The sequence below is a fragment of the Hydra viridissima genome, unplaced genomic scaffold (assembly GCF_058129835.1).
Source record: "Hydra viridissima isolate aposymbiotic clone 2 unplaced genomic scaffold, HvirCarnegie_v1 scaffold_2, whole genome shotgun sequence".
Taxonomy (NCBI): domain Eukaryota; kingdom Metazoa; phylum Cnidaria; class Hydrozoa; order Anthoathecata; family Hydridae; genus Hydra; species Hydra viridissima.
Window position 1 is genome coordinate 13,024,919 of NW_028324301.1, and position 27,934 is coordinate 13,052,852.

At 28.7% G+C, this 27,934-nt stretch overlaps 1 protein-coding gene and 1 pseudogene across 8 annotated transcripts in view; one reads left to right on the plus strand and one right to left on the minus strand.

Annotated features, from left to right (window-relative positions):
* LOC145193527 (F-actin-monooxygenase MICAL3-like) overlaps positions 1 to 27,934 on the plus strand; it is a 44,132-nt gene extending 16,198 nt beyond the window's left edge. For 3 of the 8 annotated variants that reach the window (XM_090078156.1, XM_090078158.1, XM_090078155.1), the window contains exons 8-22: positions 1,446 to 1,494; positions 1,613 to 1,754; positions 1,956 to 2,062; positions 2,705 to 2,755; positions 3,747 to 3,927; positions 22,017 to 22,135; positions 22,735 to 22,978; positions 23,121 to 23,918; positions 24,319 to 24,504; positions 24,610 to 24,710; positions 24,801 to 25,014; positions 25,375 to 25,542; positions 26,458 to 26,566; positions 26,646 to 26,692; positions 26,867 to 27,092. In XM_090078156.1, coding sequence (XP_089934282.1) covers positions 1,446 to 1,494; positions 1,613 to 1,754; positions 1,956 to 2,062; positions 2,705 to 2,755; positions 3,747 to 3,927; positions 22,017 to 22,135; positions 22,735 to 22,978; positions 23,121 to 23,918; positions 24,319 to 24,504; positions 24,610 to 24,710; positions 24,801 to 25,014; positions 25,375 to 25,542; positions 26,458 to 26,566; positions 26,646 to 26,692; positions 26,867 to 26,898 — 2,548 coding nt within the window. In that variant the 3' untranslated portion in view covers positions 26,899 to 27,092. Of the gene's footprint in view, positions 1 to 1,445; positions 1,495 to 1,612; positions 1,755 to 1,955; positions 2,063 to 2,704; positions 2,756 to 3,746; positions 3,928 to 18,166; positions 19,602 to 22,016; positions 22,136 to 22,734; positions 22,979 to 23,120; positions 23,919 to 24,318; positions 24,505 to 24,609; positions 24,711 to 24,800; positions 25,015 to 25,374; positions 25,543 to 26,457; positions 26,567 to 26,645; positions 26,693 to 26,866; positions 27,093 to 27,812 lie in introns of those variants that run through there. The other 5 variants (XM_090078160.1, XM_090078157.1, XR_016449690.1 and 2 more) reach the window with 4 other exon arrangements.
* Positions 15,284 to 17,336, minus strand: LOC149892017 (uncharacterized; annotated as a pseudogene).

Sequence of the window (27,934 nt, forward strand, 5' to 3'; positions counted from 1 at the left end):
TTGTGAAAACTTTTATTTTTACAACTATGATCATAAAAGCAAAATTGAGCTGTGTTACTTGTCAAAAGAACCAACCCATCTTCACCATAGAATCATGTTACATGGAAAGTATTTAAATGTGAGAATAAAAACCTTTTTTTGCACTTACTGTTGAGATTTAAGAAAATCTTTTAATTAATATAAATTCCTTAAGAAAAATAAAAGTAACATCTGTTGTTTAAAAAGTTTTGTTTTTATTTTCAATTTGTAGTTATTGGAAAATTATTTACTAAAAATCATGTTATCTAAATAATGTCCATTATATACCTGGCACTCTTCTAATCTTGAGAAAAGATTTCTCAGTACACATTGGCACAAAGCCTGAGTTACTGAAGCCACTTCCACTGTGATATTCTGCTTTAGTTGAGTTAATATCCTTGGCTTATTTTGGAGCACCCTCTTTTTAAAAAGTCCCTGTAAGAAGTTCCATAGAGAGCTCAGATCTGTGAATACAGTATTGCTCTGTATTCACATTTAGTGCTCAAACTCTATAGTTTTCAAAAAAGTTATAGAGTTTTCAAAAAAGTTAGATTATACCTTTGGCAGATATTACAGCCCAAACAACTAATTTAGGGCTTTAAACGGTTTTTCATGTTTCTGTTTTGGGTTTTCCATTTACCAGTAACAACAATTTTATTTATTTACATAACCATTCAAGTGGAAACTTTCTTTGTAACTTAATAAAGTGTTGTCAAAATTATCAAACTGCTGAATCATAAATGTTGTGAATGTAGTTGGTCTCCTTCAATTCCTGCACTTGTTTAATTTTATATGCTTTAAGAATTAAGTTGCTTTTTAAAATTACATGCAGAGACATTTTTTTTAAGTTCAATGCTTAACTTCTCTTAATAACAGACTGTTAAATTTTCATAGTATTTCCTGTTAATTTAAGCATTTTAATGCATTCCTAAATGATATTTTAGTTAGGCAGAGTTTGGATCTCATAATGAGCACAAAACAAACAATGTGGAGTAATGATAGAATTATTGTTCTGGTAATATGCTCAGATACAAAAGATATGCTGTTAACTAGTAAACAGCTCCATCGTCCACTAAATTTCTACAAACTGAGCTGCTTAGTATTACACATCCCTGTGGCACAATGTGATTAAATGGTTTATTAGATTTACTTAGATAACTGTAAAGAAAAAGATTTTTTTAAATGGCGAATAAAACTATTTCCATTAAGTTAGTGTAATTGCACTGTGTGGAAACAATTGTGTAAAGTGGTAGAAGAAATTGGGGTTATGTAATTTTCAATATATTAATATTTTTATGAATTATGAGTGAGTATAAATTGAACACAAAATTTTTGTGGAGAGAGTTTTTATATGTTTGCTGCAAGAAATCAACAGTTAATTTTTACAATGGTTGTCTTGTTTTCTAAGATTTAATATTTTTGTATAGGGACTATGCATCCTTGAATTTCAATAATGTTGAAGAGAACTGTGCTAAGGTATAAAAATTTGAAAAAATTATCATGTTTTAAATTAGATTTAGAAAATTCTGGTAAAAAACCAAACATTATGAAAAATTTTAATTACAATTTTATAAAAAGACTAAATTCTCTTAAGGCATTTGCAATAGCTGAAGAGTATTTTGGCATTCCTCCAAAAATTTCTGGTCATGATTTAGTTAGACAAGCAGTTCCTGATAAGCTTGCCATTATTGCTTATGTATCACTATATTATGAAGCCCTTAAAGGTGAACCTCCTGGTAAGTGTCCTTTGTTTTGATTGTAAAACAGTTGATTTTTTTATATGAGGATGTTTTTTGTTACTGATTTTCAAAAGATTAATGATCAATCTTCTTTTCTTTGAATAAATCTGTTTATTGCATTAAAACTTTGGCCTAGTGACTAAAACTATACAACTGTAAGATTAACAAATGTCCACTTATGTGATTCTACTCTTCTAGCTGTTTATAAGCAATCTAATGTCAAGAATGAAAAAGTGTATAAAGAAAATATTTCTCCAAAAGTTCCAGGGAAAAGTAAAATGTCAATCATATCAAGACTGTCTAAAGTAATGTATTTTTAAAAAATTTTTAAATAGTTATTTTTTGTCTTTTGAATATCAAACAATCAATATCAATCAATCAATATCAATCAATCTATCAACTTCATGTTTATAAGAATATTACTAAACACAGGTTATTGCAAATAGTGATTTAATACATCAAATTGGTCACTATTAAAATAACTTAAATAAAAATATACAAATATAACTTCAAGCATAAAAAATCACGAAATAAAAACAGACTTAAAGTTTTTACAGTTGAGGCCAGGTGTACTTCTGGGATTGTTTTTTCTTATACCAAATTTATTTTATAAACTTGTAATAAATATTTCTCTATGATGAGTAACTTATTTATTTAGTAACCAGAGATATTATCTTTTGGTTTCCACTTTTACATAATCTTTAAACCTGACCTTGATTAGCCAGGAACAGTGGGCAAGTAAAAAGATTTGCTAGGCATATCAATAAAAAAAAAAGATAAAGTAAAAAGTGGCATTTGTGGCACATCATCTTTTATTATTGCCATAATTATTAAATATTTTCACTGATAAAAGTTTTGTTTGTTCTATTTCTATATTGCTATTTGTATTTAGTAGAGCTAATAATAAACTAAATAATGCTGATATTAAGTTACATTTTCTCATTTAGAGAAACAATACAAAGAATGCAAAGAAAAAGAAAGATAAGGATTTATTACTGGTACAATTTTCAAATTGGTCTTAAATTAAATAATTTAAAATATATATTCACTTCTTGAACTAATCATTCAATTCCAAGAAATTTAGCTATTTTCAATGTTAGTCATATCAGAGTATCAGAGTGTTATGTCAAGTATCAGAGTGTTATGTTAAACATGGTACTAACAAATTAATCTATAGCCCCCTTAAAGTAAGTTGTAGATGTCGTAGAGCATCTAATAAAATAGCACAGTGTTAATTCCAAAGTGTAACCATTAAATACCTTGAGTTCTATGTTAAACTGCTTATTTAAGTTCGATCTTTCTTTTTTCTGCCTCTATGTCCTAGTCACCAAAAATTTCATCAACCTGCCCCATGATGAAAATCTTCTCTTTGGAAATCAAAAATCTTTTTGTTTTTTATTTGTCATGAAGAAGCTGTTGTATACCAGTTTTATTTTATTTTAAAGTTTTTATGCAAAAACATTTTTGAGTCTAAAATAAATTTGTGTTGTCTTTACTGTACTGGAATGTAATGTATTATTGCTAAAGTATTAAAACAAGGTTATATAATAGTCAATAGTTCAAAATTTATTAGCTTTTTATTAAAATAAATGTATTAGTAACCTAACACAATTTAGTAATTTTTGAATCAAGCAGCAAAATCTTTAAGACACAATTTTTGAATCTGCCGGAAGTTCTAAGCATATTAAGAATTTTTTTAAATTTTAAAGCACTTTGTCAGATTTATTTATTTATTTTTGATGAAAACTTAATTGCTTAAGTTTTCATCTTATATCAAAACTTAAAATGTTTTTGCAGCATTAAAATCTAAAATATTTATCCTAAATATTCATAACACAAATTTAAATGCATAATTTAATACTTAACATTTAAGTTTAAATGACCAAAATGTTGCAAGCATAGTAAACAGAATATAAAAAATTATAATTTTTTAAATAATTTTCAAAGATTTAATTTGCATAATATCAAGTGTATTAGTATTGAATTTAGAATTTACCCAAAGATGGGGTTGCATTAACTGTTTACAAAGCTAATACAGCAACAAGTATTCAAATGGAAAGTAAGCAAGTTGATTTAGTTGATAATAAAAGTTCGCAATCATCGTCAAGGAAGGAAATTGTGAGCAATGGTTTACCTAGTGATATCTATCATGAAATGACAGCTACAAAAGGTTACTTTTTAATAATAAGTTAAAATATAAGACTTGTTATTGATAAAAAATGAATTAATTTTTTAATACCATATATTCCAGTTTGTAAACTTAATATAGTACATTGTTTAAATAAATTTATGTTTGAAAATCATATTCATACCCTTCAAAATGAACTGTTGACCAGTTGATTTCCATTTCTAAATATTGTTCCAATCACATAATATTAACCAATCCCTCAAAAACAACATTTATCCAGTTTTATAAAATACCAAAAACAACAAGTTTTGCACTAATAAAATCTTTCTTTTCTTCTGAAATGTCTTATATTTATAGCATAATTATTATGTAATGCCATATTATTTTAAACTAGCAAAAGGCAACCCGTAATACGGGTTATGGTCGGTCTGTTAATTTATGGTGACTGTTTTCCACAATTTAAAGTTGCGAAACCATTACTAATACCCTTTTAGAAAAACACCTTCAAATTTAAAAAATTAAACCATCTGTAAAATTAAAATAAAAAGTATGCGGAGGTAAAATAATTTACCAATTATTTAACATTATTTGAGAAATTTAAAACTGAAATATGTCATATCAGTGTAAGGCAGAACCATTTTCCTCGACATTACTAAGTTCAAAACAATACGTTTTTAGTTACTGACACAAAATAGTAACACTTCATCATGCTTTAAATTGACGAAAAAAGCTAAATTTTTGTTATATTTTTTATAACATGAACTTTAATTAATAAGAGTAATATAAAGCGAACGTTAATTATACATGAATTATAAATTTTTTGGTATCCTCTTGATACATGTTTCTTTAAAAAAGGAAATCTCTTTAAAACGTTAAATGCACACAACTAAATAAATTAATTAAAAATAAATGAGCATTTGACCATTACTATTTATGGCACTAATCTGACCATTTTTATATATGGCCTCTTTGTTTCAACAGTTTTTAATAAACGGTAATTTGCTACCATTTACTAAAAATTCCTTTTGTTACTCGAAATTTAATTCTCTTAAATATTTTACACTAATAAAGGACCTCCCTTCCCCGTTTTTGCCTTAATGGTGGTCAGGAGAATAGAGCTATTTTTATTAAGAGTAATCAAGTTTTTGATGAAGACCTTTTACCAGAATAATAAAATGTGAAACAATGATTTAAGAATTTAACATATATAAAAATTTTTTCTTTCCTCAAAATTAAGTTAATTAATTAGTTAAACACCTTATAAAATTTAAGTAACTCGATATTTGACAAATGCGCAAAACAACAATATTCACCCCCCGTTTAAAAAGATCTGCTAAGTTACGTACAACAAATATTATAAGGCATAAAACAGAGAAAATTAAAAAAAAATTTAAACTAATTGCATATATTTATATCATTTTAACTAACAAAAATTTACAATAAAAGGTAATCAGGTTTTCTTTTTATAAATTGTATAAATGCGTCAATTGTAAATCTAAAAGAAAGAAAAAAAAATTCACATAAAAACTGAAAATCGATTTACCTATTTATAGTAACCTATTTTGACATGGCAGTTAATATAAACATTTATCGAAAATGTAACTATAAAATCTGTTTCGAAGTGCAAAGGATTAACAATACTAAAATAAATTAAAAAAAAAAAAAAAAAAAAATCAAATTAAGATATAAACTGCATTTTTAGCATAATGTTGTCTTGGCTTTTAGTAAATAAATAAAAGCAGTAAGTTCCAACAATGAAACTACCTATTATTCATTTTTAACAATAGACACCAGCGTGAAGGTAAGCCAAGCAGTCTATCAACACAAAACATCACAACAATAACACATAATAATAGAATATTTACACCCTTGATCCTAAAATCCAGCAAAATTAACAAACCAAATTAAAATATGAAAGGCAAAAGTAGAAAACCAATTTAAAGTTAACTATATATTTATCTTTTTACTAAACATATAACTACATAAAAGTATATTTGTTTTTATATTCAATATTAGTTATTCAATTACTTCAAATTTAGGACATTAAAGCACCCTAGATTTAAAGATCAAGGTTGCATACTCTCCCATACACGTTACGCTAAACATTAACAGACATTATTGTGTTTCCAGAATAATTAAAAAAGGCTAGACAACACAACCTAGCTCTAAAGCAGTAAAACCGCCTGACACTAAATGCTGCCAAGTCACACCTCTGCTATAAGTACACCGCTTGGCTGGCAAGGTTATCAATCTTGCTCAATATAATGCCAACTCACACCACTTTGAAAACATGGAAATAACATAATTTAAACATATACAGCTATAAACAAATATGGTTTCATATAACTCATATAAACATATTAAATGACAGGTATATTTATCAAAAACTATGAAAAAAATATTAAAGTAATAAAAAAAATATAACATTATTTGTGTAACACTTTTCACCTACCATACCTTGAATGAGATGTTTATTAATTTTGAAAAACAAACTATTAAATGCCCTAGTTCTTGAACATGCAACATATAGTTGACCATGAGAGAAACACGGTTTTTTGAGATATACCCCAACTCTATCAAATGTTTGACCTTGACTCTTATTAATTGTCATTGAATAAGCCAATCTGACAGGAAACTGACGACGTTTCAGAACAAAAGGTAAATTAGAATCTGATGGAGCCAACTGAATTCGAGGAACAAAAACCCATTTACCACCAGAAACACCTGTCAAAACCTCTGCATCAATATAATTATTTTGAAGAGCACAAACATTCATTCGAGTACCATTACATAACCCAGCTTTGAGATCTAAATTTCTAAGTAGCAAAATTACACAACCAATTTTCAATTTTAAACAATGAGGTAGCATATCTGAAGGAGTTAAGCTGTTCAAAAACTCAACAGGAAAATTATTTCTTTCATTAAGGTCATCAGTATCAATTTGATCAGCACTTAAATAAATTTTGACCTCACCCGGCAGACATTCAAGCACTTCTTCATTGATAATGATTCAACATTAGTTGGTGTTATAATCATGCGTTTAGAATTATCATTTTGATCAGCATCTCCAAAAATCTTTTCAACAACTGATTCATTTTCTCTAATAATGCACTGATTTGGTATTTTAATGCATCCTTTAAAAGGATCCTCCTCTTTGACAGGTATTGTTCTATTCCCAAGTTTCAGTAGCCATTGGGAAAATTCACCTTCCCCATCTTGTACCCTCATATTTTCAGTTAATGCAAACTTCTGCACCCATTGCCAATGCAAAGAACATTTTACACACAATTCTACTATTTCAGCTGGTTGTGTTTATACACAATTCTACTATTTCAGTTGTTGAACATCTTCATCAAAATTTTCTAGATTTAAGCCGATAAACTCATCAATAACAGGCAGATTGTAATCAGTCAGCATTTTACCACTTTGATTAATAATCTTTTCAATTTGATGAAGAGTAGCTTGTTCAGCTATTAGAAGTGGGATTGAGCGGTGAATGAAATCTTCCATCATAAAAGCTTTGCATGTATTCCAGAGATGTAAAGGATTGTCAGATTCACAAAAGATCAAAATAATTGAAAACAACTGTCTAATTTGCTTTGGCGTACGTGTTAAAACCGCCTCAGAATGAGTGTTCTGCCATTCAGTGTCATCTTACAACAGTTCTTTCAAAACACATGCTTCACGAAACGTTTCAAGGACAATACCATTAACAGTACGCACATCCTCCCAAGATGTTGCTCCTTTTGCTTGCAAAAGAAACAGTTTAAGAAAAAACAATTCTCCAGTTGGATTAACTTTATACATTCTTACTATCACCTTATTACCACCCCTTTGTCTAACCTTCCATTTACAATATTTATCATCAAATATAAATTGATAAGGAATGTCTACATAAGAATAGCAATGTGCTCTTTCATTTTCAGTATTTAACTTAAACCATGCCGTTATCACGTTGAGCTGCACAATATAAAGCCATTTGTACTGCTCCTTTTCTAAATTGACTTTCAGGTAGATGTTTACCAATTCACAGCACTTTGAAAACATGGAAACAACAAATATAAACATATGTACCAACTATAAACACAATAAATGTGTTTAAATATGTATATAAGGTTAAATATATTCCTTACATACATATTTAAACACATTTTTAAAATAATTATATAACACATATTAACACATACACAAACAGTAAAAAAACACTTTACATTATTATAAAAACACATTGAACACAACTATAAAGCACTTATTACCACATACACATACATATCAAAAAAGCATATATGCAAAAAATAAACGTGTGCAAACAAAAGTTTTAAAAATGATGCCAGAAAATTTAAAAAGATACAAAATATATATTTACAAACAATACTCTTTACCTTCTTTTTTTTCTTCATAAGAACTGTAATCCTCATAACAAAATTTAACCTTTACATACAATAACATGTGACATGCCATGTCAGTGTTGGCACAAAAGTTTAATTTACTTTTCTAAATTTTCTAAAAAAGAACAAAAATATTTAATAGCATCACAGAAATTTCAAAGTAGTAATAACCATTTTATGGAAATAGCATTAGTATAACTTTAAATAACATACATACCCCTATTTTTCTTCTAAAAAATAAGATAATAAAAACAAAACTGCAAAAAGAAAAACTAAAACAAACAAAATATAAACGAGTTAAAAAATTTAAATCCTTTCTACTTTATCTAATAAAAATGTATATTGTTGGATGGCTAAAACTATTTATTCACTCTAGATGGAACTTCTTCTGAAAGGAAACAAAAATGTATAGCAGTTTTGTTTCCTTTCAGAAGAAGTTCCATCTAGAGTGAATAAATAGTTTTAGCCATCCAACAGGCTCTATGGAAGGCTCCTGGTCTTCTGATTGTCACCTAGAAATTAGTGTAAACTTTTATGTATTTACAACTTTGGTAGTAAAAATCACTGAAACTAGCAGTGTAGCTTACCTCCAAGTCAATTCCAACTTCTACAGCTATTCACGAAAGTTTAAATGATTGCAGAATTTTTATCAAGTATGTTTGGTTTTTGTTTGATAAAGAAAAACTGTAAAATGATATCGACTTAATTTTTTTAATTTATTTAAGAAAAAGTAATTAGCTTTAAAATGAATATGAACATGTTATAAAAATTTTAATATTTAGTTAGAAAAAAGCTATTACAAAAAATCTTATAGGAAAAATAAGAAGCACAAAAGTTTAAACGAATTGCAACATTTGAACAAAAAATGAAAAAAAAAGCCAAATTAATATTTGAAGTGTCCTCCTTTGTTTTTATAGCAAAGATAAACTCGTTTATGCATTGATTCAACTAATTTCATGCACATCACGCAAGGTACCTTCAGCCAGTTCAAAAGTTCAAAAGTTGCTTTAAATGCTGAGTTGATTGAATTTCATGGTATGTCAGTTGATTGTGGATCCAAGACCAAATATTTTCGATTGGGTTGAGATCTGGTGATCTAGGGCACCAGGGCATCACATTGAACTTTTTTTTCAAAAAATATTCTTTGATTGAGTGTGCTGTATGAGCTGAAGCCCCGTCTTGTTGAAAGATGAATTGCTTGCTTCTGCCATACAAGTGTCTGATTGATGGAACTAAACACGTTTCCAATGGGTTCTTGTAGGTGTATTGATTAATTCGGCCTTCATACAGCTCACAGAAGCCTATACCTTTGTGAGAAAAACATCCCCAGATGCCAACCGAACCTCCACCGCCTTGTCGACGATGTTGCAAAAATCTGTCTGAATATTTCTCAGTTGCAAATCTTTTGACATAGATTCTTCCCTTGCGGTTTACGACTTGAAAGTTAGCTTCATCACTCCAAATAACTTTTGCCCACTGTTCCACAGACCAGTACAGCCTTTCTTTGGACCACACTCGTCGTTTACGTTTATCCGTGATTGAAAGAATAGGTTTTTTAGCAGCTACAGTGGTGGCCAAAAGTCTTGGAACAACATATTTTATGTTATGATAAATTTTTATACTAAAAATAATAAACGATAACAGTAAAATAAATAAAAAAATAAATAAGTTGTAAGTATTTTTTTAAACAACATTCTCTTTAAAAATATACCTCAAACCTTCAAAATTTATACTTTAGATCAAAAATAAATTTTTTTGGTCGTTAAATGTTTTGTTCCAAGACTTGGCCACCGCTGTATGTACGTTCCAATACCTTTGTTCGACAATGTTCGTCTCACGAGCTCTCTGCTAACTTTTGGATTTTTTTTTGACTCATTGAAGATTTGTGCTAGCTTTTTGTAGCTGAGTCTGGGGTTTTCTCTGCTCATTCTGAATATACCATTTTTGTCACGGTTGCTGAGTTTGGATGGTCTCCCAGTACGCAGCATGTCGGAGACGTCCTTGGTAAGTTCCCAGGTTTTGATGGTTTTTCTAACGCAATATTCAGAAATGTTAAGTATTTTGTCTATTTGAACGTTTGTGTGATTTTTTGTCCGCGCCATACCAATAACTTGCCATTTGATGTCACTAGAAAGTGATTTTTGACCCATTTGCACGCAATTGAAATTAATTTGAAATTCACAATATTTTAAGTTGATTTTTAATGAATTAAAAGCTGCCAGATGATGTTGTGATGAATTTTTTGATTGAAAAACTACTCAATTATTTGGTAATTAATTGATAAATTTGCTGCGAAAAAAATTTTGCAGCGGATTTATCAATTAATTAGCAAATAATTGATCCTAAATAAAATCGTTTAAACTTTTGTGAAACCTCTTATTTTGTATCACCTACCTTTTAATGAAATTTCTGAGTAAACGGTAATGAGTCAAAACCTACTTTTTTTTATTCTATTAACAAATAACCTATTTACCAAATTGGAAAAAAAATTATTTTGATATCTATTTCCGTTAGATTTTTATTCAAGAAAAACCGAAGATTAGATTTGAAAATTCTGCAATTGTTTAAACTTTCGTGAATAGCTGTAGAGCTGCAAGCTGTAGAAGTTCAAGACCAGGCTTGTTTAAATCTCTTGAACATAAGTATGTTGGCAGCAGATGAGGGTCCAAAGGATATTGTGTAGACATCAGAGAGCAAGACTTCCATTATTTGGTGTCTACAGCTCAGCCAGAGTAAATTTCTCCCCAACAGCTCTTCTATCAGTATTGCTGCCCCTGCTTTGCGTCCAGTGTTGGCCGCTGTTGTATCAAAGCACATGCCAGTAACCTCTGAATGTATATTTCAAGAATGAAGCAATTCATATAGTGCCTGACCCGTATCCTTTCCAGTTCCTGATGAAAGAGCTGGAGCTCCTAGCAGGTTCACATTTCCATCAACAAGTGAAGTTAGCAATACTGGCAGACAATCCACTAGATCATTTGAAGCTGCACTGTTCATGGGCATGAGCTGGCCATCCCAATGTACCACACACTTTGATGGAACAAAAGAAGCTTTAATTTGATGAGCTCTGTTTTTGCATTGTTCTTGTCTCATTCAATGCACAGTGCTTTTAGATAATACAACATTGGCTGTAGGTCCAACTTTATTTAAAACTGAAGCAACAATCATTGTGGACTTTCCAATGCTGATGTTTGTTCTATCTAAGGTGCAGCACATTTTTGGTGAAAATCTTCTGATTTTCTAGGCCTACTGTCACTGAGTTGGACTTGATCATCTTCATCACTATCATCCGAATTTTCCTCAGTTGATGAATTTTCTGCTGGTAATGTCACCTTTTCAAACTGTTTCGCTTGTTATTCTTTTCCTGACATGTGGTAGGCCTCTCTTTTCTTTCACTTCTCCTCAGCTCTTCTTTCTTTATTAGCCAGTGTCTTGTCTATGTCTAAAATGGTACCAACTCTTCCCTCTTAGGAACTCCCTGTCTTCTTCATTTTTTATCATTGACTGAGTCAACATGACTGATGTCAAACAAATCATCTAGTTTGGCAGCAAAGCTTTCCTGATCTTTTTTTACTGCTGCTCCTTTTTATGTTTCTCATGATGTTTAGATATTCTTCATACAGTTTTTTTAATCTTTTTAACAATGTTAGGCTTCTGTTGTGTCGGCAGTCTGCATTTTTGTCAGAACTGTTCCAAATTATGGAATGTGATATTAGCACTTTCAGAAACAGTCATTTTTTTCTTTTTAATGTGGAAAAATAGAGTCCTTGGTACATCTCTCACACTTGCTAGTCTTGCTCCAGTAATATCTTCAACTGAATGTCCAATGAGAGGTATAAAGTCCCTTTGTCTAGTGCCATATTGCAGAACTTTTGCAATTGATAAAATATAGACAATCTATTTAAACATACTTACTCTTGAAACTTGGGCTTTCTGGTAACTGCCCCAGTAATATTTTCAACTAGATGTCCAAAGAGGTATGAAGTAATCCTTAATGTCTAATGCCATATTGTGAGGCTTTTGTCATTAGAAAATCTATCTGAGCAGATGATTTTTATAATTGACCAAGTCCCTGCATTCTTTAAACTACATTGCCAACATTATTTTTTTTTATTAATAGGGTGGACTCATTACATAGGTTTTTTTGGTTAATAGGATGGACTCATAAATACTAAAATGTATAAAAATAATTTGCTGCTATAAAAAATATTTATATTTCGCATTATTAGTCCTTGTAATAACGAAGTATCATACAAATGTTTGCTTTCATTAAAAAATTGAGTGTCTTTGAGGGATGGGTTAGTTTTAATATTTATAGATAATATTTTGCGCACAGAATACCTTCATATGTAGGATCAATTTTAGAGGGTATGCGGTATGATATTAAAAAAATCTTTTTCTTGATATATATATATATATGTATATATATATACATATATATATGTATATATATATATATATATATATATATATATATATATATATATATATATATATATATATATATATATATATATATATACATATATATATATGTATATATATATATAAATTTTCAGAATCAGTTTAACCTATCAGTAATACTTAAGAAACTCATGTAGTTTAAGGCCAGTCTCTGTAAATTTTGGGTTTGTTCTGTTTATCTGAGGGTGACGTAAAATTGTGCTGTTAAGATCCTGCAGGATTTTTCTAAACCTTTATATTAAAGCGGTGACTAAAAAAGTCCGACAAGAAAGTTTTCTAATTTTTTGATTATATATCATGAGTTCATAACATTTTATGAATTAGCATATAATATAATGATTTATAACAAACCACATTCTTTATTATTCAAATCTTGAATAGTTATTATTTGCAATAGATTTTTTAAATTGGGTGTAAATTGTGTTAGTGTATTTTACAAAATTAGTGCTCAATGTTCAGAACAGAACATAGAAAATAGAAAGTGCTCAATATTCTTAAAGAAAAGAAAATAGAAAGACTTCTTGACGATTCTGAAAAAAGAAAAAATGGCAGCGTATATATATGTTTTTATATATATATATATATATATATATATATATATATATATATATATATATATATATATATATATATATATATATATATATATATATATATATATATATGTAATCTAGATAATATCTAAACAAACAAAAAATTAATAAATCAATTGACTGGATGATAATTGTTAAAGCAAAATGAACAAAAAATTATGATAAATTAAGTAATGATAATCAATACAAATCAAATCCTATTTAACAAAAATTTATTACTAGAATTTAAACTATTACTCTAATAATATCGCAAAGGATGTTTTCAAAACCAATCACAAAGGTTTTTCCAATTCATTTTGATGTATATAAACATTTGACAATTAACATAATCTTTAAACTTATTGAGCTGCTTTTAATAACTTTCTGTAAATTACTTGTTAATTCAACTAATGTCCATGCATTTGTTGTCATTGATTTATAATGTATTTCGAATAATAATAATTTTACTACAAAAGAATTTAATAAATCGATTTCTATTTCTTCCAAACAAATTGGTTAAATTCGTTTTGTCAACAGTCTACTAAAGACTACTGCTGATTTTATTAATTTGTTTATTTTCAATCTAAATCTTTTTCTTTCTTGGAATATTTTCATTCTTGTTAAATAAACATTTTCTTTTTCTTCATTTTCTCCAGTTTTGTTTATCTTTACTATACAAATTAAACATGCTATCAGTCAAATTTCAATGTGTTGTATTTAAGCAGGATCCATCCTCCTATAGTAAAATAAATCACATTTCTATATAATTACAAAATATACTTGTAAATAATTTTTTTTTAGTTATATAGTAAGCATTATAGAATAGTAATTGATTTCTTTGACCAGGAAGTTCCATCAACTACATTAAAAAATTAAAAAAATCATGAAAAGTACTCAAAAGAGACTATGCTGTCAAAATATATTTGGTAACTAAAAGAAAAAAATATTAACTTTAAATTAAATTGGGCTATTCTAAAAACTGCGCCTACCTATAATAACATATCTCAAAAATGTATATCTTGATAACAAAAAAAGTTTGAAATTATTACTTATCTAGATCAAGGAAATTTACTAAATAAAAAAAACTGAACTTCTAAATCCAGACATGAAAATAAGTACCTTTTAAAAAATTATAAAAACAAATGACCAAACTTATTAACCAAACTTATTTAATTCTTAATATCAATTAAAAATAACAAATTTATATACATATATATATATATATATATGAGTTAATTTTAACCGTTTTTTATAACTTAAAATAATTTTACGAGCTGATGATGCTAGTAACCATAATCCAGCGAAAATTTCTCATAATAAATTAATATTTGTATTTAGAGAATTCGTATTATTTGATGTTTATTATATATATATATATATATATATATATATATATATATATATATATATATATATATATATATATATATATATATATATATATATATATATATATATATATGAAGAGCTCATTTTCAAAATGCGGTAAATCCAAATTATGGGTTTTGAGAAAATCAATCTTTTTTCCTACGCAATGAAAATAAATGTTTTGAAATTACTATTTATTGATTTAGTTACATATGTGTTTTGTTAATAAGACTACGATGACTACTGAAATCAAGCTTGATAAAATCAATATTTATTTCCAGTCGTTACTTTTGTTTTATTTCAAAACGCTGTATATCCAAATATTGCTTGTTAACAAAACACTTTATATCCATTTTAATTTATTCCTTTAATAAATATTGTGTTATGTATTCTATGATCTACTTGCAAAACACAGATTTTCTTATATTTATCATATTGTTTTTATAATATTGTTATTTGATATTATTTAGTTTAAATAATTATTTTAAATTTTTTTTTAAAACAACTCCAATTGGTAACTAAAAAAGCGTATAAAGTGGTAGTTTATGACACTTCTCATTGACTAGCTTTTTTGATTTAATAAAAGAAAATCAATTAAAACACAAGTTTATGCTGGAAAAAAACGTTTGTTTAATATTTATACATCAAACAATGCACACGCACAATCAAAAGAATTCACAGCTAAAAAATATAAATAAAGTTATGAACTGTCTTCTTCACTAAAGTTAGTAACATCTTCAGTGGCGTTACAGAGTAGTGTTTTATACATGGCAAGTATTCTGTTTTCTACTCCTACAAGACAAAGGAGCCGAAAAACATCATCTTTTTTAGCAAGCTTAACACAGTTCTTTAATTCCAAATATTTTGGTCGGAAATTGTCCCATTTCTTTCCTTTTTTAAGGAGACTGTGTGATATAGGCTCAGAATGGTAACTGCATGGAACCACTTCTAGCTTGTCAGAACAAATAAGGAGTTTTTTTGCTTCACTGATTTTAAATGTTTTTTTGTTCTTGACAAACCTTTTTACTTCTGATTTGAAGTCAAGTGCTGACCAGTCTTGCCCATAAACCTTGACTTTTCCAAGCCGGCTAAGTATGTTTATGTATTCATCAGGCTCAAGAATTTTATCTTTTTTTTTTATATCGAGCTGTACTCGACCAAACATACGATCTGCTGGCAGATATGAGTGTCCACGTTCTGGAAACGTATGTGTAATATGCAGTTTCTTGAAACATTGCTTTCTTAAAGCAAGAAGCATAGATGCCATACTTATATTTTTGTTCTGCCCATAGCATGAATCAGAAAACAGCCGAAGTGATGAAACATCCAAACACTTATCTATTAGATCATTTTTTAATAGATGTTGTACGGCTGAGCAGATCATATTTGAATCTTTTCGATTCTCACACTCCAGCCATGTAAAAAAAAAATATCGTTAACAGACTGAGATTTATTACCCCTATGAATAACAATACCTAGAACATATAAATAAAGCTGCCGAGAATAGTAGGCTTCTCCTATTGATAATTTTGGTAGTACAAGATTCTCCATCATGTCAAAGCAGATAGTAATCTCATTTAGGTGGATATCATTAAGCAAACTGTAAAATTTTCTTGCTTTCTTTCTGTGAAGAATGAAAAGTGCAGTTTTTATTTTCTTTTGGTCATCAGTAATATTTTGGTTTTTCATAAACAACTTGAACGATTGACATGTAGAACATGTATCTGTTGCTGGATATCCAAATGCTAAATTGTAATGGTTTACAAATATCCCATAATAATAATGGTTGCCCACATTTTGAGCAATGGTTGTACTATTTTTGTCCAAAAAAAGTTGGTACATGCGTTTTACATTTAAATCAGAAGGCAAATATTTACGTCCAGGAGCACCTTTTCTACCATAATGGCTTGCTCTGCATGTAAAAGTCTGAATATGGTTTTTAATAGCTTCTTTCATTTCAGAAAAGACTGCTTTCTTCCTGTCTCCTCCTCTATTTTCAGGTCTGGTTGTTCCATGCTCATACCAGTGTCTTGCAATTCGTATAACTCTATCAGGATTTATGGCTAGATTATAAAAATAAATAAAATATTGATTTTTGTCAATAAAACATTTTTTCAACAAATATACATGCATAAATTATGCAAATTGTTCTAAAATAAAACTAAAGTAATTGTAAACTTACACAATACTGAACAAAATGAAGCTTGGCAAACTCGTAATTTGTATCCTTCAATGCATAAAAAGTACTCAATGCTCATAGTTCTTAACTTTTTTCGCTCATTATTTTTCACTCTGGATCTTTTAATACTAACTATATTAAGCATTGATAATATAGAAGCATCCTGTGACACTTTGTTGGTATTACAATAGAATTCTGAATGACATTTAAACAGATTGTCTGGTGTAATATCTCGAGCCTGAAATAAATTTGTCATAAATTTAAAGATTATTATAACAATTTTATAACAATAAGCTCAATAAAATCAAATAAACTCACCTTGCAAAAGCCTGCAACGTGATTACACGATATAGAAGGAATTTTTCCTCCACTTGAATGTCGAAATAACTTTCTCATTTCTCTTGCTGAGCATTGCTTTTTTCTTTTTCGAGACTTCAACGCTAAAACAACACTTTCATCCAAACAATCATAGTTAGCCATTTTTAAGTTTTTCTTCGAGTTGTTTATTGCGTTTGCGAAAAATTATCTTTCTGCACGCTATGATTGGTCCAAAAAAAAAATAGCGTTTTGAAAATAAATTTAAAAAATCATACCGCGCACAGTGGGCCAGGTGGTAGACAAAACCTCAAAAAAAATTATTCGAAATACTTCCAACAACTTAGTATATTATGTATATAAGAGCATAATGTATGGTTTAAAACATTATTTGTAGTTTGATAGTACATCATAAATGTACAATTATCAATTACAATTGAATATATTTAGAAATTTATTTATTAATTTTTATAATAGATATATCACCTACAACTATGACAACGAATAACCTTTAAATTATTTAACAAATGCAAAATTAATTGAGACATTATTAAAATTAAATTTTATAGCTTTACGAAAAATACCACAACAAATTCCAAGGTCTTATATTAAACTCACAGTTTCATTTTGAAATATAAAGGTAAGATTCTTATTTATAATATTAAAATATTATATTAAAAGTGGCGCATATAGTTTAGAACCTGCTGGAACCGCTTATTAATGTTAAAATAAGTTAATACAATATATGTACAGCCTTTTGGTGGTGTTTAATTCTGCTCTTAGCTGCCCCATTAAGTTTGGTAAACATTTAAAAAAAGATATTTTTGTAAAATGCTATTCGCGACAAACCTATTTTTTTGGTTTTAGTTAATAATAGGTGCTGTGCCTATTATACTGGCCTAATTAAATGTAGCTGAAATGAAAATAACGGCCATATTCATGTTATATTAGTTTATAGTGGTTGCACTAATAATGTTAAAATCATTTTTTTGTAGTTGATATGAAGATAAGTGATGTCCATAAACGTATACAGTATGACCAACTAAAGCCTAGTGATAAATCATTTTCTTTGTCTGTAGAAGCTATTCTAGTCTCTATGAATTTGGGTTCTACTGGATATGCTGCGTTTTTAAAAGTATATCAAAAGAAATGGAAGGATGCAAACCGGGGAAATATAAAGTTTGAGAGTAAAAATAAAAATTGGTTGGCTCAGGACTTTAAATCTACATACAGTAATAATATATCTGAGTCTGATAATTCTAGTCAATCACATAGTATTGGTGGAAGACCAAGTTGCTCCTTTGAAGATGCATCTGACAAAACCAAAGGAAGAAGACTCAATGATGTTATAAATAATTTTACTACTGATGAGTTGCTCCACTCAGCAAAGCTTAAATTAAGAAAAGAGTTAAATTATGAGGCTGCCAAGCAAGTTGCTGAGATATCAGAACCTTCTAGTCAATTTAAAAAGTATACACCTAATGAAGGTCTGGCATTAATTATAGATGGTGGCATGTCAAAATCAACTTACCAACTTATCAGAAATGGAGCTGAAGAACGTGATTGCCATATATATCCTTCATACAACAGCATAAGATTGTCCAAAGCTAACTGCTATCCAGAGAACATCTTTGTTGATGATTATTCAGCACAAGTAACACTACAAGAATTACTAAAACATACAGTAAAAAGACTCTGCGAGGTGCAAGCTCCTGTGATCAGCACAACGCTAGATGGTTTGACCCGGTTGACTTTGCGTTGCAAGGCCAGGTTTGATGGGCAAAGCGTGTAGTAGTGAGGAAGCTGGAGATCGTAACTTAAAAAAAGAAGAATCTCTGTTCATTACCTGCTTAGCACCACTAGAACTCAGTGGGTTCTGCAATAACAAAGAAGTACTATTATGGCGTAATGACAAGCCATCATCTACTGCTTATTGTCGTCCAATAAGATTTTCTTTTCAAAAAGAAAGCAAAGCTGTTGTCCTAGAAGAAGCAAAATATTTAGAATATGAAATAGAAAAATGTGGTATTTTAAATGTTACTTTTAGTGGAAAAGAACTGGTTGTCAAAAGTATTATTGAACTGACCATGATTGATGGCAAAAGTCAAACTATTCTGTCTGATGTGACTAATTCAAATCAATGTTGCTCTGTGTGTGGTGTATCTCCAAAAAACATGAATAACTTAGAAATGGTGCTGAAATCGGACTATGCTAGTAACTTAGAACTGAAATATGGTCTTTCTAGCCTGCATTCCTGGATTTGGTTTTTTGAGATGATATTACATATTGGATACAAGCTGGAAACTCAAAAGTGGCAGTCTAGAGCTATTGAAGATAAGGAAAATGTTAAGCAAGTGAAGAAACGTATCCAGACAGAATTTATAAACCAAATGGGACTGGTTGTGGATTTCCCAAAAAGTGGAGGATCTGGTAAGTGAAATTACATAAATACTTGTATATGAATCATCAGGTTAACTATCACATATATGCAATTTGTAGGTACCAGTAATGATGGAAACACCGCCCGATGAGCCTTTGCAGACTATCAATCAACTGCCAAAATTTTGAAAGTAGATGAAACTCTTTTATTTTATTTTTACATCATTCTAGTCACTTTATCATCTGGATTTGAAATTGGTACTGTCAAGTTTAAAGAGTTTTGTATTACTGCTCTTAAACTTTACATATCTAAGTATTCCTGGTATAACATGTCACAATCAGTACACAAAACTTTAGTTCATGGCCATGCCATTATTGCAAGACAGTACTTGCCAATTGGACTGATGTCAGAGGAGGCACAAGAGGCCCGCAACAAGGATTTTAAAAAGTTTAGGGAAGATTTTAGTAGAAAGACTTCTAGAATATACACAAATCGTGACCTGGTAAACAGACTACTTGTATCTAGTGATCCTGTCATAACATCATTAAGAAAAGGTCATAAGAAAAATAGTAAGAGTTTTAAAAAAAATCCCCAGTGAAGTTTTGGCTTTGCTGAGGGAATCAGCTCCACCTTCTTCTTATTCTTTGTAGCTAAACACAATTTGTTGTTTGATTTTTGAAAAGAAGGTTGATTTAAAAAAAATTTTTTTACTAAGCCTGTTAATTGTAATTTTCTTATTAAAAATTAGAATATTCTTGATAAAAATAAATATTACTTCATATGTAATGATTATTTATATATCTAAATGGATTTGGGGAGCAATTGGATAATAATTAGGTTTTGTCCACCATATCCTATATATCTGGCCCACTGTGCCGCGTTTTGAAAATAAAAATATTTTTTAGCTAAAAATAAATCAAAATATTGAAGTCTTTGAAAATAGTTACTAACATGACTTAAAAGTATTTGTTTATTTTTATAATAATGGGCAGTTAACGCAATTTTTTCAAAAACGTCCCTTAACTCGTTTTGAAAATAAACTCTTCATATATATATATATATATGTGTATATAATGACCACACGCTCTATTTTGTTTATTACGAATAACTTCCACTGACAAAAACCATTCTGTTTATGCGGTCATTAAAAACCCTTTCAAAACAAAATTGCTAAGTATTACCAAGTTCTCGACACTTCAGTGTTCATTGTTGAAAGAAATAATTAAACATCGGATTTTCTACCCTACCTTCTGAATCAAAGTACGAAAAAACAATATAATTCAATATTGATGTCTTTTAGCTTGTAGATAGCTAGAAAAGTTGTACTTAACAATTTAAACCCTTATTTTCTGAAACATTTATCTTTAAGTTTAAGGACAATATGTGTCATCCACCATATTTTTGTCAATAATATTTTTTTCAACTTAGCCCAACTTTTGCTCAGTATTATTCAGCTTAGACAACAAATTTTCAAAAACAGTTTTTTTTTAAAAAGAAGTTATAGAAGGTAGGACGAACTACCGTAAAAATTTGGACTGTCCTTAAATCACCTGAGAAGGCTTCCAAGAATTATAAGTTCAGTCAAATGTATTTTGCAAAATAGCATATAGTTTTTTGAATGAAGTAAAGTCTGTGCATGATTTTTTTTAGTGATAGTATAAGGCCTCAGCACAATGGGCCTGGACTTAATAAAAAGATCAGAGTTGAAGGTCAAATTCTAACTGTGATGTATTTACCATTAATACACACATACACATTCACAATCCACCTTAGTCAAATTTTGGTGGAAATGTCACTCTATCTTGTGTCATCTACAAGATAGAGTGACGTTTAAAAAGCTTCCGTTTTGTTTTTTTTTAATAAAAAAAAAACTGTCACGTTTTTGCAATCATCATTTTTCAGAATTTATTTAACAATATTTTTTCACAAGCAGCCACATTCAGTATTAAAATGATGATCTTTGCCTTATAATTGTTAAAGATCAAGATTGACTATTACCATGAAATAAATATTACAACACATGTGTTAGGTGTCTACACATAGCTGTTTTTTATAAAGCTAAAAAATGTTTTGAAACTCAGCATCTTTTCATAAATAAAATTGTATTTCTTTACCACATGTTATCCACATGTTATAAGCATGTTTTTATACATATTTAAAACCTGTTAATTAGATATGCACATGATGATTTAAATAAATTTTTGAAATATTCAGATATTGGGAGAAAGTTCACATATTTGTATTTGTCACTGGTTTAAAGTTGTTTTAAATAAAAATGCATCTACAAACATGATAATTATGAAATTTTGATGTAAATAGTATTTTGGTAGTTAAAATTAGCAATTAATATATTTTTTATAAAGTTGATAAGGAAAATAAAATTTTTCTTTTTGAAATTCTTTTACTTTTTTTTTTAATTTAAAAGTTCAAGTTGAAAATTAAAAGTTTAAAAATTCATGTTTCAGGTGAAGATAAGTACAAAAGAATATCTCAGTTGGCACAAACAGTATTTGGAGATACAATAGTTCAAAGTAATACAGTAGCAATTGGGAAATCTGTAACCACAGAAAAAGATTCTACTGAGGTAATAATAAGTGTATTTTTTTTTCTCTTTAAAGTGTCTTTTTACATAGAAAATATATTTTTATATATGCAAAATGAAAAACTAAGTAAATTGAAAAAAAAATTGTATATTTCATTAATGTATGTTTCATCAATGTATGTTTCATCAATGTATGTTTCATCAATGTATAAATGTATGTTTCATCAATGCATGTTTCATCATTGTATAAATGTATAAAATGTGATTTTTATCAGTAATTAAATTAGTAATACTTGGCATATTAAGGATATTTCTAATTTAACTTTATGTAAGAAGAGTAAGATAAAGAATCACTAATAATTATATAAATAATATATTATATATATATATATAAAATATAAGGCAAATAAGTAGGTAGAAAAATCAGTATTGCTGTTTAATTGACAAATTTTTACTAACAGCAAACTGACATAAGAGGAATGACCATCTAAGAAAAAGCTATATATTCCATCAGTTATTTTATTTCATTTAATAAACATATTATTCTTCAGTAATTGAGAAGAAGAATTGACATATTTTCTGTCAGGGAGCTCTTTCCTGTAAGTCATACTTTGTTTAAGTTTAACAACGATTTCTTTTAGCTCAGTGAAAGTGAAAAGTGTCATTTTTGCCACCAAAAAGTATATGTCATGGAAAGGCAGTCTTGTGAAGGACTCTTCTTTCATCGCAAATGCTTTCGTTGTTGTGTTTGCAGATGTCACCTCTTGCTTGGAAATTATATATTTGATTACAAGGAAGATGATGAAGGGAAGTTTTACTGTAAGCTCCATTACAATAAAATGATCTATCAATTAGAGAAGAAAGTAAATACTTCATCAAAGAATGGTGAGCTTGTTGCTAACTTATTATTTTGCTTTTGTTCTTATGACTAGGAAAAAATATTAAATGTGTCAGTTATGCAAATGGATAAAAGTTAATTTTCATTATATGTATGTTATATGTAAGGAGATTTTGTTGCAACTTGTAGAGCGTCGCAGTCGCCCTCTCACACAAGTAATAGAATCTCATGAATCAAAGAATCCCTGGCAAAATGAAATAAAATCTTGTAGCATCATAGATATTCAAGCCAAGTTAAAAGAAAATCTACCTCTGATTACTGTTAAAGAAAGTAACAATAAAAAAGATAATAAAGATAGTCCTGTGTTAAAAAATGATTCTTCATTTAATCCAAATATTTTATCTTCTAGAAATTTAACTTCTGAGGTTTCATCTTTTTCTAAGGCTTTATCTTCTCCTAAGATTCAAATTTCTCCCGAGATCACATCTTCTGAGAAGTATGGTGATATTTGTACTCCTTATGATATGTTTGCTGCTAGGAATTTAGATGTAAACCATACTTCGCCTCCAAAAAAAGTTGTCACAAGCAGTTTTTTTACAGCAAAGAAGTTAAGTGTTTCCACTCCTAACTTAAGAAAGTTAATTCAAGAAGATGAAATGTTTGAAGAAGAAAGAAAAAAACATTTTCTTTTACAAAAAAGCCCCTCAAACAAAATGGACTCCAAATCTTCAGTAACATCAGGATTAAATGAAAAAAATTGTTTAAATTTGTCAGATAACCTCCTAAATCCAACTTCTGATGAAGGTATTGGAAGAGATAGATACCAGAGCTTTAAGATAAAGGAAAATACCACTGGTGCAGTACAAAGGCGTCCATTGGAAGAAAGGAGAGCTCAGTACCCTGTTTCAACAGCTTTTAATGATAGTATTGTCAATTTGCAGCTGATATCTGTTGACATCCTCATAGATGAACCAGAAAAGAATAAAGGTACTCACAAAATATTAAATGATTTTTAGGTAAATCATTTATAATTGAATAAATTATAAAATTGCACAATCAACATATTTTCAGTTAATAGTTTTGACTTTCATAAACTTTTCTGTTCTGTGTCATAGTTCAAATAAGTAAGAATGTTAACAAATAATATATCTTCAAAGAAGGGGTTCAACAACAATCAAACTGCTCATGTGACTGAAAACTTTAGTAAACCTCATATTTTTCAAAAAAACGATTTTGATATGCTTTCCAATGAGTTTAATCAAAAAATCTAGCAAATATATTTAAAATATTTTTGTTTACTTTTTTTTTGTCAAATCTGTTCCATTCTTATCATTCATTTGTCAAAATAGAATATAAGGCCTCAGAAAATTTTATATTTGTTTTTTAGATAATCAGCAGCAATTAAAGAAGAAAAAAAAGTTAGTTCTAAAGAGAAAAAAAATCCAAAAGGGTGATAGCAGTTTAGTGACCAGTGGAAAGACCATTTCAGAATCAGCACATGCTGAAACCTTTGAAAAGTTCTCTCCAAAGATTGAGGAAAAAACAATTTTGGAAAAAATGAACGAACCAAGTGGTATGCAGAGTTTTTTTCTGTTTAGTATTTATCAATGGTAGCAGTAAAATTTCTTTACTTCTTAACAAGTGAAATTGTAGTAAAATTGCTTAACTTCTTATTTAGGAGAATTAGAGGATGATACAGATTCTGATGGTTGTGAAGAAGAGAAAAAAGACATGGAACATCATGGGTTGTTTAGTAAAATATTTGTGAAAAAGCAAAAGGTAAATTTTACAGAATAATTTAATTTCCTAATGAATAGTTTAAGAACACTTTTTTTTTTTCATGACTAAAAAAGTTTTTTCAATTCATAGAAAAAAAATTTAACTCCTGAGGAAGAAGAAATTGCTGCCAAAAAGCATCATTCGCACCAGCAGCTTGAGATTAAAAAAGAGATGAAAGAGCGAGAGGCAAAACGTTTGTGGGAAGCGCAATCCATACAACGAAAATTAGATGAGGTTGATGTAAAGCAACATGAGCTTGAAGAGCGTGCTAGAAAGGTTGAAAGAGATTTGAGAAATGAATTGCGTATGTTTTCATTTTTTACTAGATTTTGGATTAACCTCAGCTCTTAATCATTTTAACGTTTTTAAAGTTTTTTCTTTTATTCCTTTGTTATTCTTCTTTATGGTATCACTTTTTGAAAGTTGCTTCAATTTACAAAAATGTTTTATTCTGAAATCATTATACAAAATTGGTGTATACTTAAATCATCGTCAAAGTCGACCATAAATATTTTTTTTGTAAGGATACTTCTACTTTGGTTTTAAGGCGAACTAATTAGACATAAAGACCATTTCTACTCAAATGAATTAAGGTTACTAATTTAACAATATTTCGTACTTGTTTATGTTGATGATTTTATAACACATTTTAACTTACTTTCAGCACATAAAGATGTCACCAAACTTACACTCGAGTGGTGCTCGCTAGTAAATGAAAAAAATCTGTTGCTTCGGTTTGAATCAGAGCTTGTCATTCAGTCCAATTCAATACAACTTGAAGATAGGCAAGCCAGATTAGAGCAACAAATAAGAGAACTGCTAACGTGTGAAAGTATTTTATTACTTGTTTTTTTTTCCTAAAAAGTTTTTTAAAAAAAAGGTAAAAGAATTATTTTTCAGGAAAGTTTTAAATATTTCTCAATCTTTAAAAAAATTTAACTTTAAAACTTTATGATGCAATATTTAACACGTGGAGACCAGAGTTTCATTAAACGAGCTGAGCCAAACTCAGAATGGTAAGCAAAATTAGCGAGGCATATTGAGTTCATCGTGCTCAATGCTGTTGATTAAAATTGAGATTTCGCGACCTTCATGAAGAAAAACTTTTTTTTCTTTTGTAAAGTACATAATGACATATATCAAAGTATAAAATATTTACCACCTGTTTGCTAATATCAAATGGTTAATATATTTCCTCAGCAACTTGTATTTAAGTCGTTTATTTTAAACATCGGTGTTTGGTTTTTCCGTTAATAACGAATAAAATACCAATTTTCAGATCAGTCTTTTAAAGTAAATCAAACTTTCTGAAGCTTTTTAAAATAGAATTCTTTATGCGTTTAAAACAGCAAAAGTTTATGGTGGGCCATGTTTTTATTCATGCAAAATTTTTTACTTTTACAAAATAAAAGTTCAACGAATTTAATCGAATAGAAGTTTTACGTTTTGAAAGGTTGAAACAAAGTGATATAATGTGACGTGCCGCCAATTTTTTCAGGAATTTTATGACCTTTTAGGTCTAAAAATAAAAAAATTATTTTAAATTTGATTTACTTGTACTTTATTTTTTCTATTCGTCATCAACGGAAAACCGAAACGTCGATTTCAAATGCCGATATTTAGTTTATTTCTAGTTTTTTTTCTTTTCTTTTTTTTTTAAAACAAAAAAACTTTTATTTCTTAAATTTGATTTAATTAAAAGCAGCTTGGGAAGCGTGATAAAATGTTAACTATCCAAACATTTTAGAGCGTCATCCAGACTCACAAGAGCAGATTAAGCACTTAACAAAAGAGTTAGTAGACACGGTCGAGCAAAGAAATGCCCTTGTAGAAATGTTGGAAGAAGATAGATTGAGGTAAATGTTTTATGTAAGTAATAGTAAGAAATGCTGCAGTTGAAATTTCGTTTCTGTAATAAAAAATTTTTTCCCATAGGGAAATGGAAGAAGACAAAAATCTCCAGGATGCGTTTTCAAAAAAGTGTAAGTGAAATTTTCAGATTTATCTTTAACTATTTTATTTATGTAAATATTTGGAAATTAAAGTTTTTAACATGTAAACATTTAGAAATTAAAGCTTCTTATTGATGATTTATTCAAAGATTTGCACGAAATTTGTTTCCTAGACTCCTTTTGTTTTACTTTTATCTTTTTCAGCCAATGAATTGGGAATGAATAGATTTATCTAAACAACAATTACTGGCAAAAACTGAACGGCCACTGTTTAATCCGTATTAAGTCAATGCGCACGTTTGGAAATTTGCAACGCAGTTTCCGTGATGCTATTATAGAAACAAGTGCGTTGAAGCATTTATGTGATTTCTGTTTCGCACACTAAATTAGAATATTTTGATAAAAGAAATTATTTTTATATTTAGCTAAATTGGTTGTTTTTTATTGTTGAAAAATTTTTCTTCTGAACCTAGCGTTAGAAATACTTGTAAAAATTATGAATCTCGTTTAAAGTTCTACTCTTTTGAGTGTTTTATTTTTACCAAAATTCTCGTTTACTTTTAGGAAATTCCCTTAAAAAACTTTCGTAGTTTTTTTTGGAAATTCCCTAAAAAAGCTTAGATCTCTTAAAAATTGAAAATCCAAAAAATACTCAAAATGTCACAATCAGTTTTCTTTAGATTTTTCACATTTTTATTCAAATCACAAGCCTGGATGCGGCAAAACCCCAATTCATTTATAATCCACTTTACAAAAAAAAAAAAACTAAATAAAAAAAAAGAAATAGAATGAAATAAATAATACTCAATTTTAAATAAAAATCTAAATTTAAGTTTCGCTACCACATCTACATTTCATTTAATGGCGCTTACACTGTCCTCCAAAACATAACACCTTTTTATGAATCATAGAGAAGTATTAATTTTATCATTATCCTTTTTTTTTTTTTAAAGCAATCTTTTTTTTGTATGCGTGATTTTATGATTGTATGAAATTTTATAAATTTAGTTTTCATGTGAACTCTAGTGAGCAAAAAAATTGCTTCCATTTCTATTAAAAAAAACTGAAACTGTAGAAAACAATAAACAATTTTTTATAACGACTAAAAAAATAGTAAAATCAATAATTATTGGCATTCTTTACTTTTTAGGATCTTGGAATATCTATTCGGCATAGACTCGACGAGTTTATAGATTTTTTCTTGCGTGATCTCATTCCATGCGGCTCATCAGGGTTTCTAAAGGTATTCATGTCTTAGAGCAAAGTTCAATT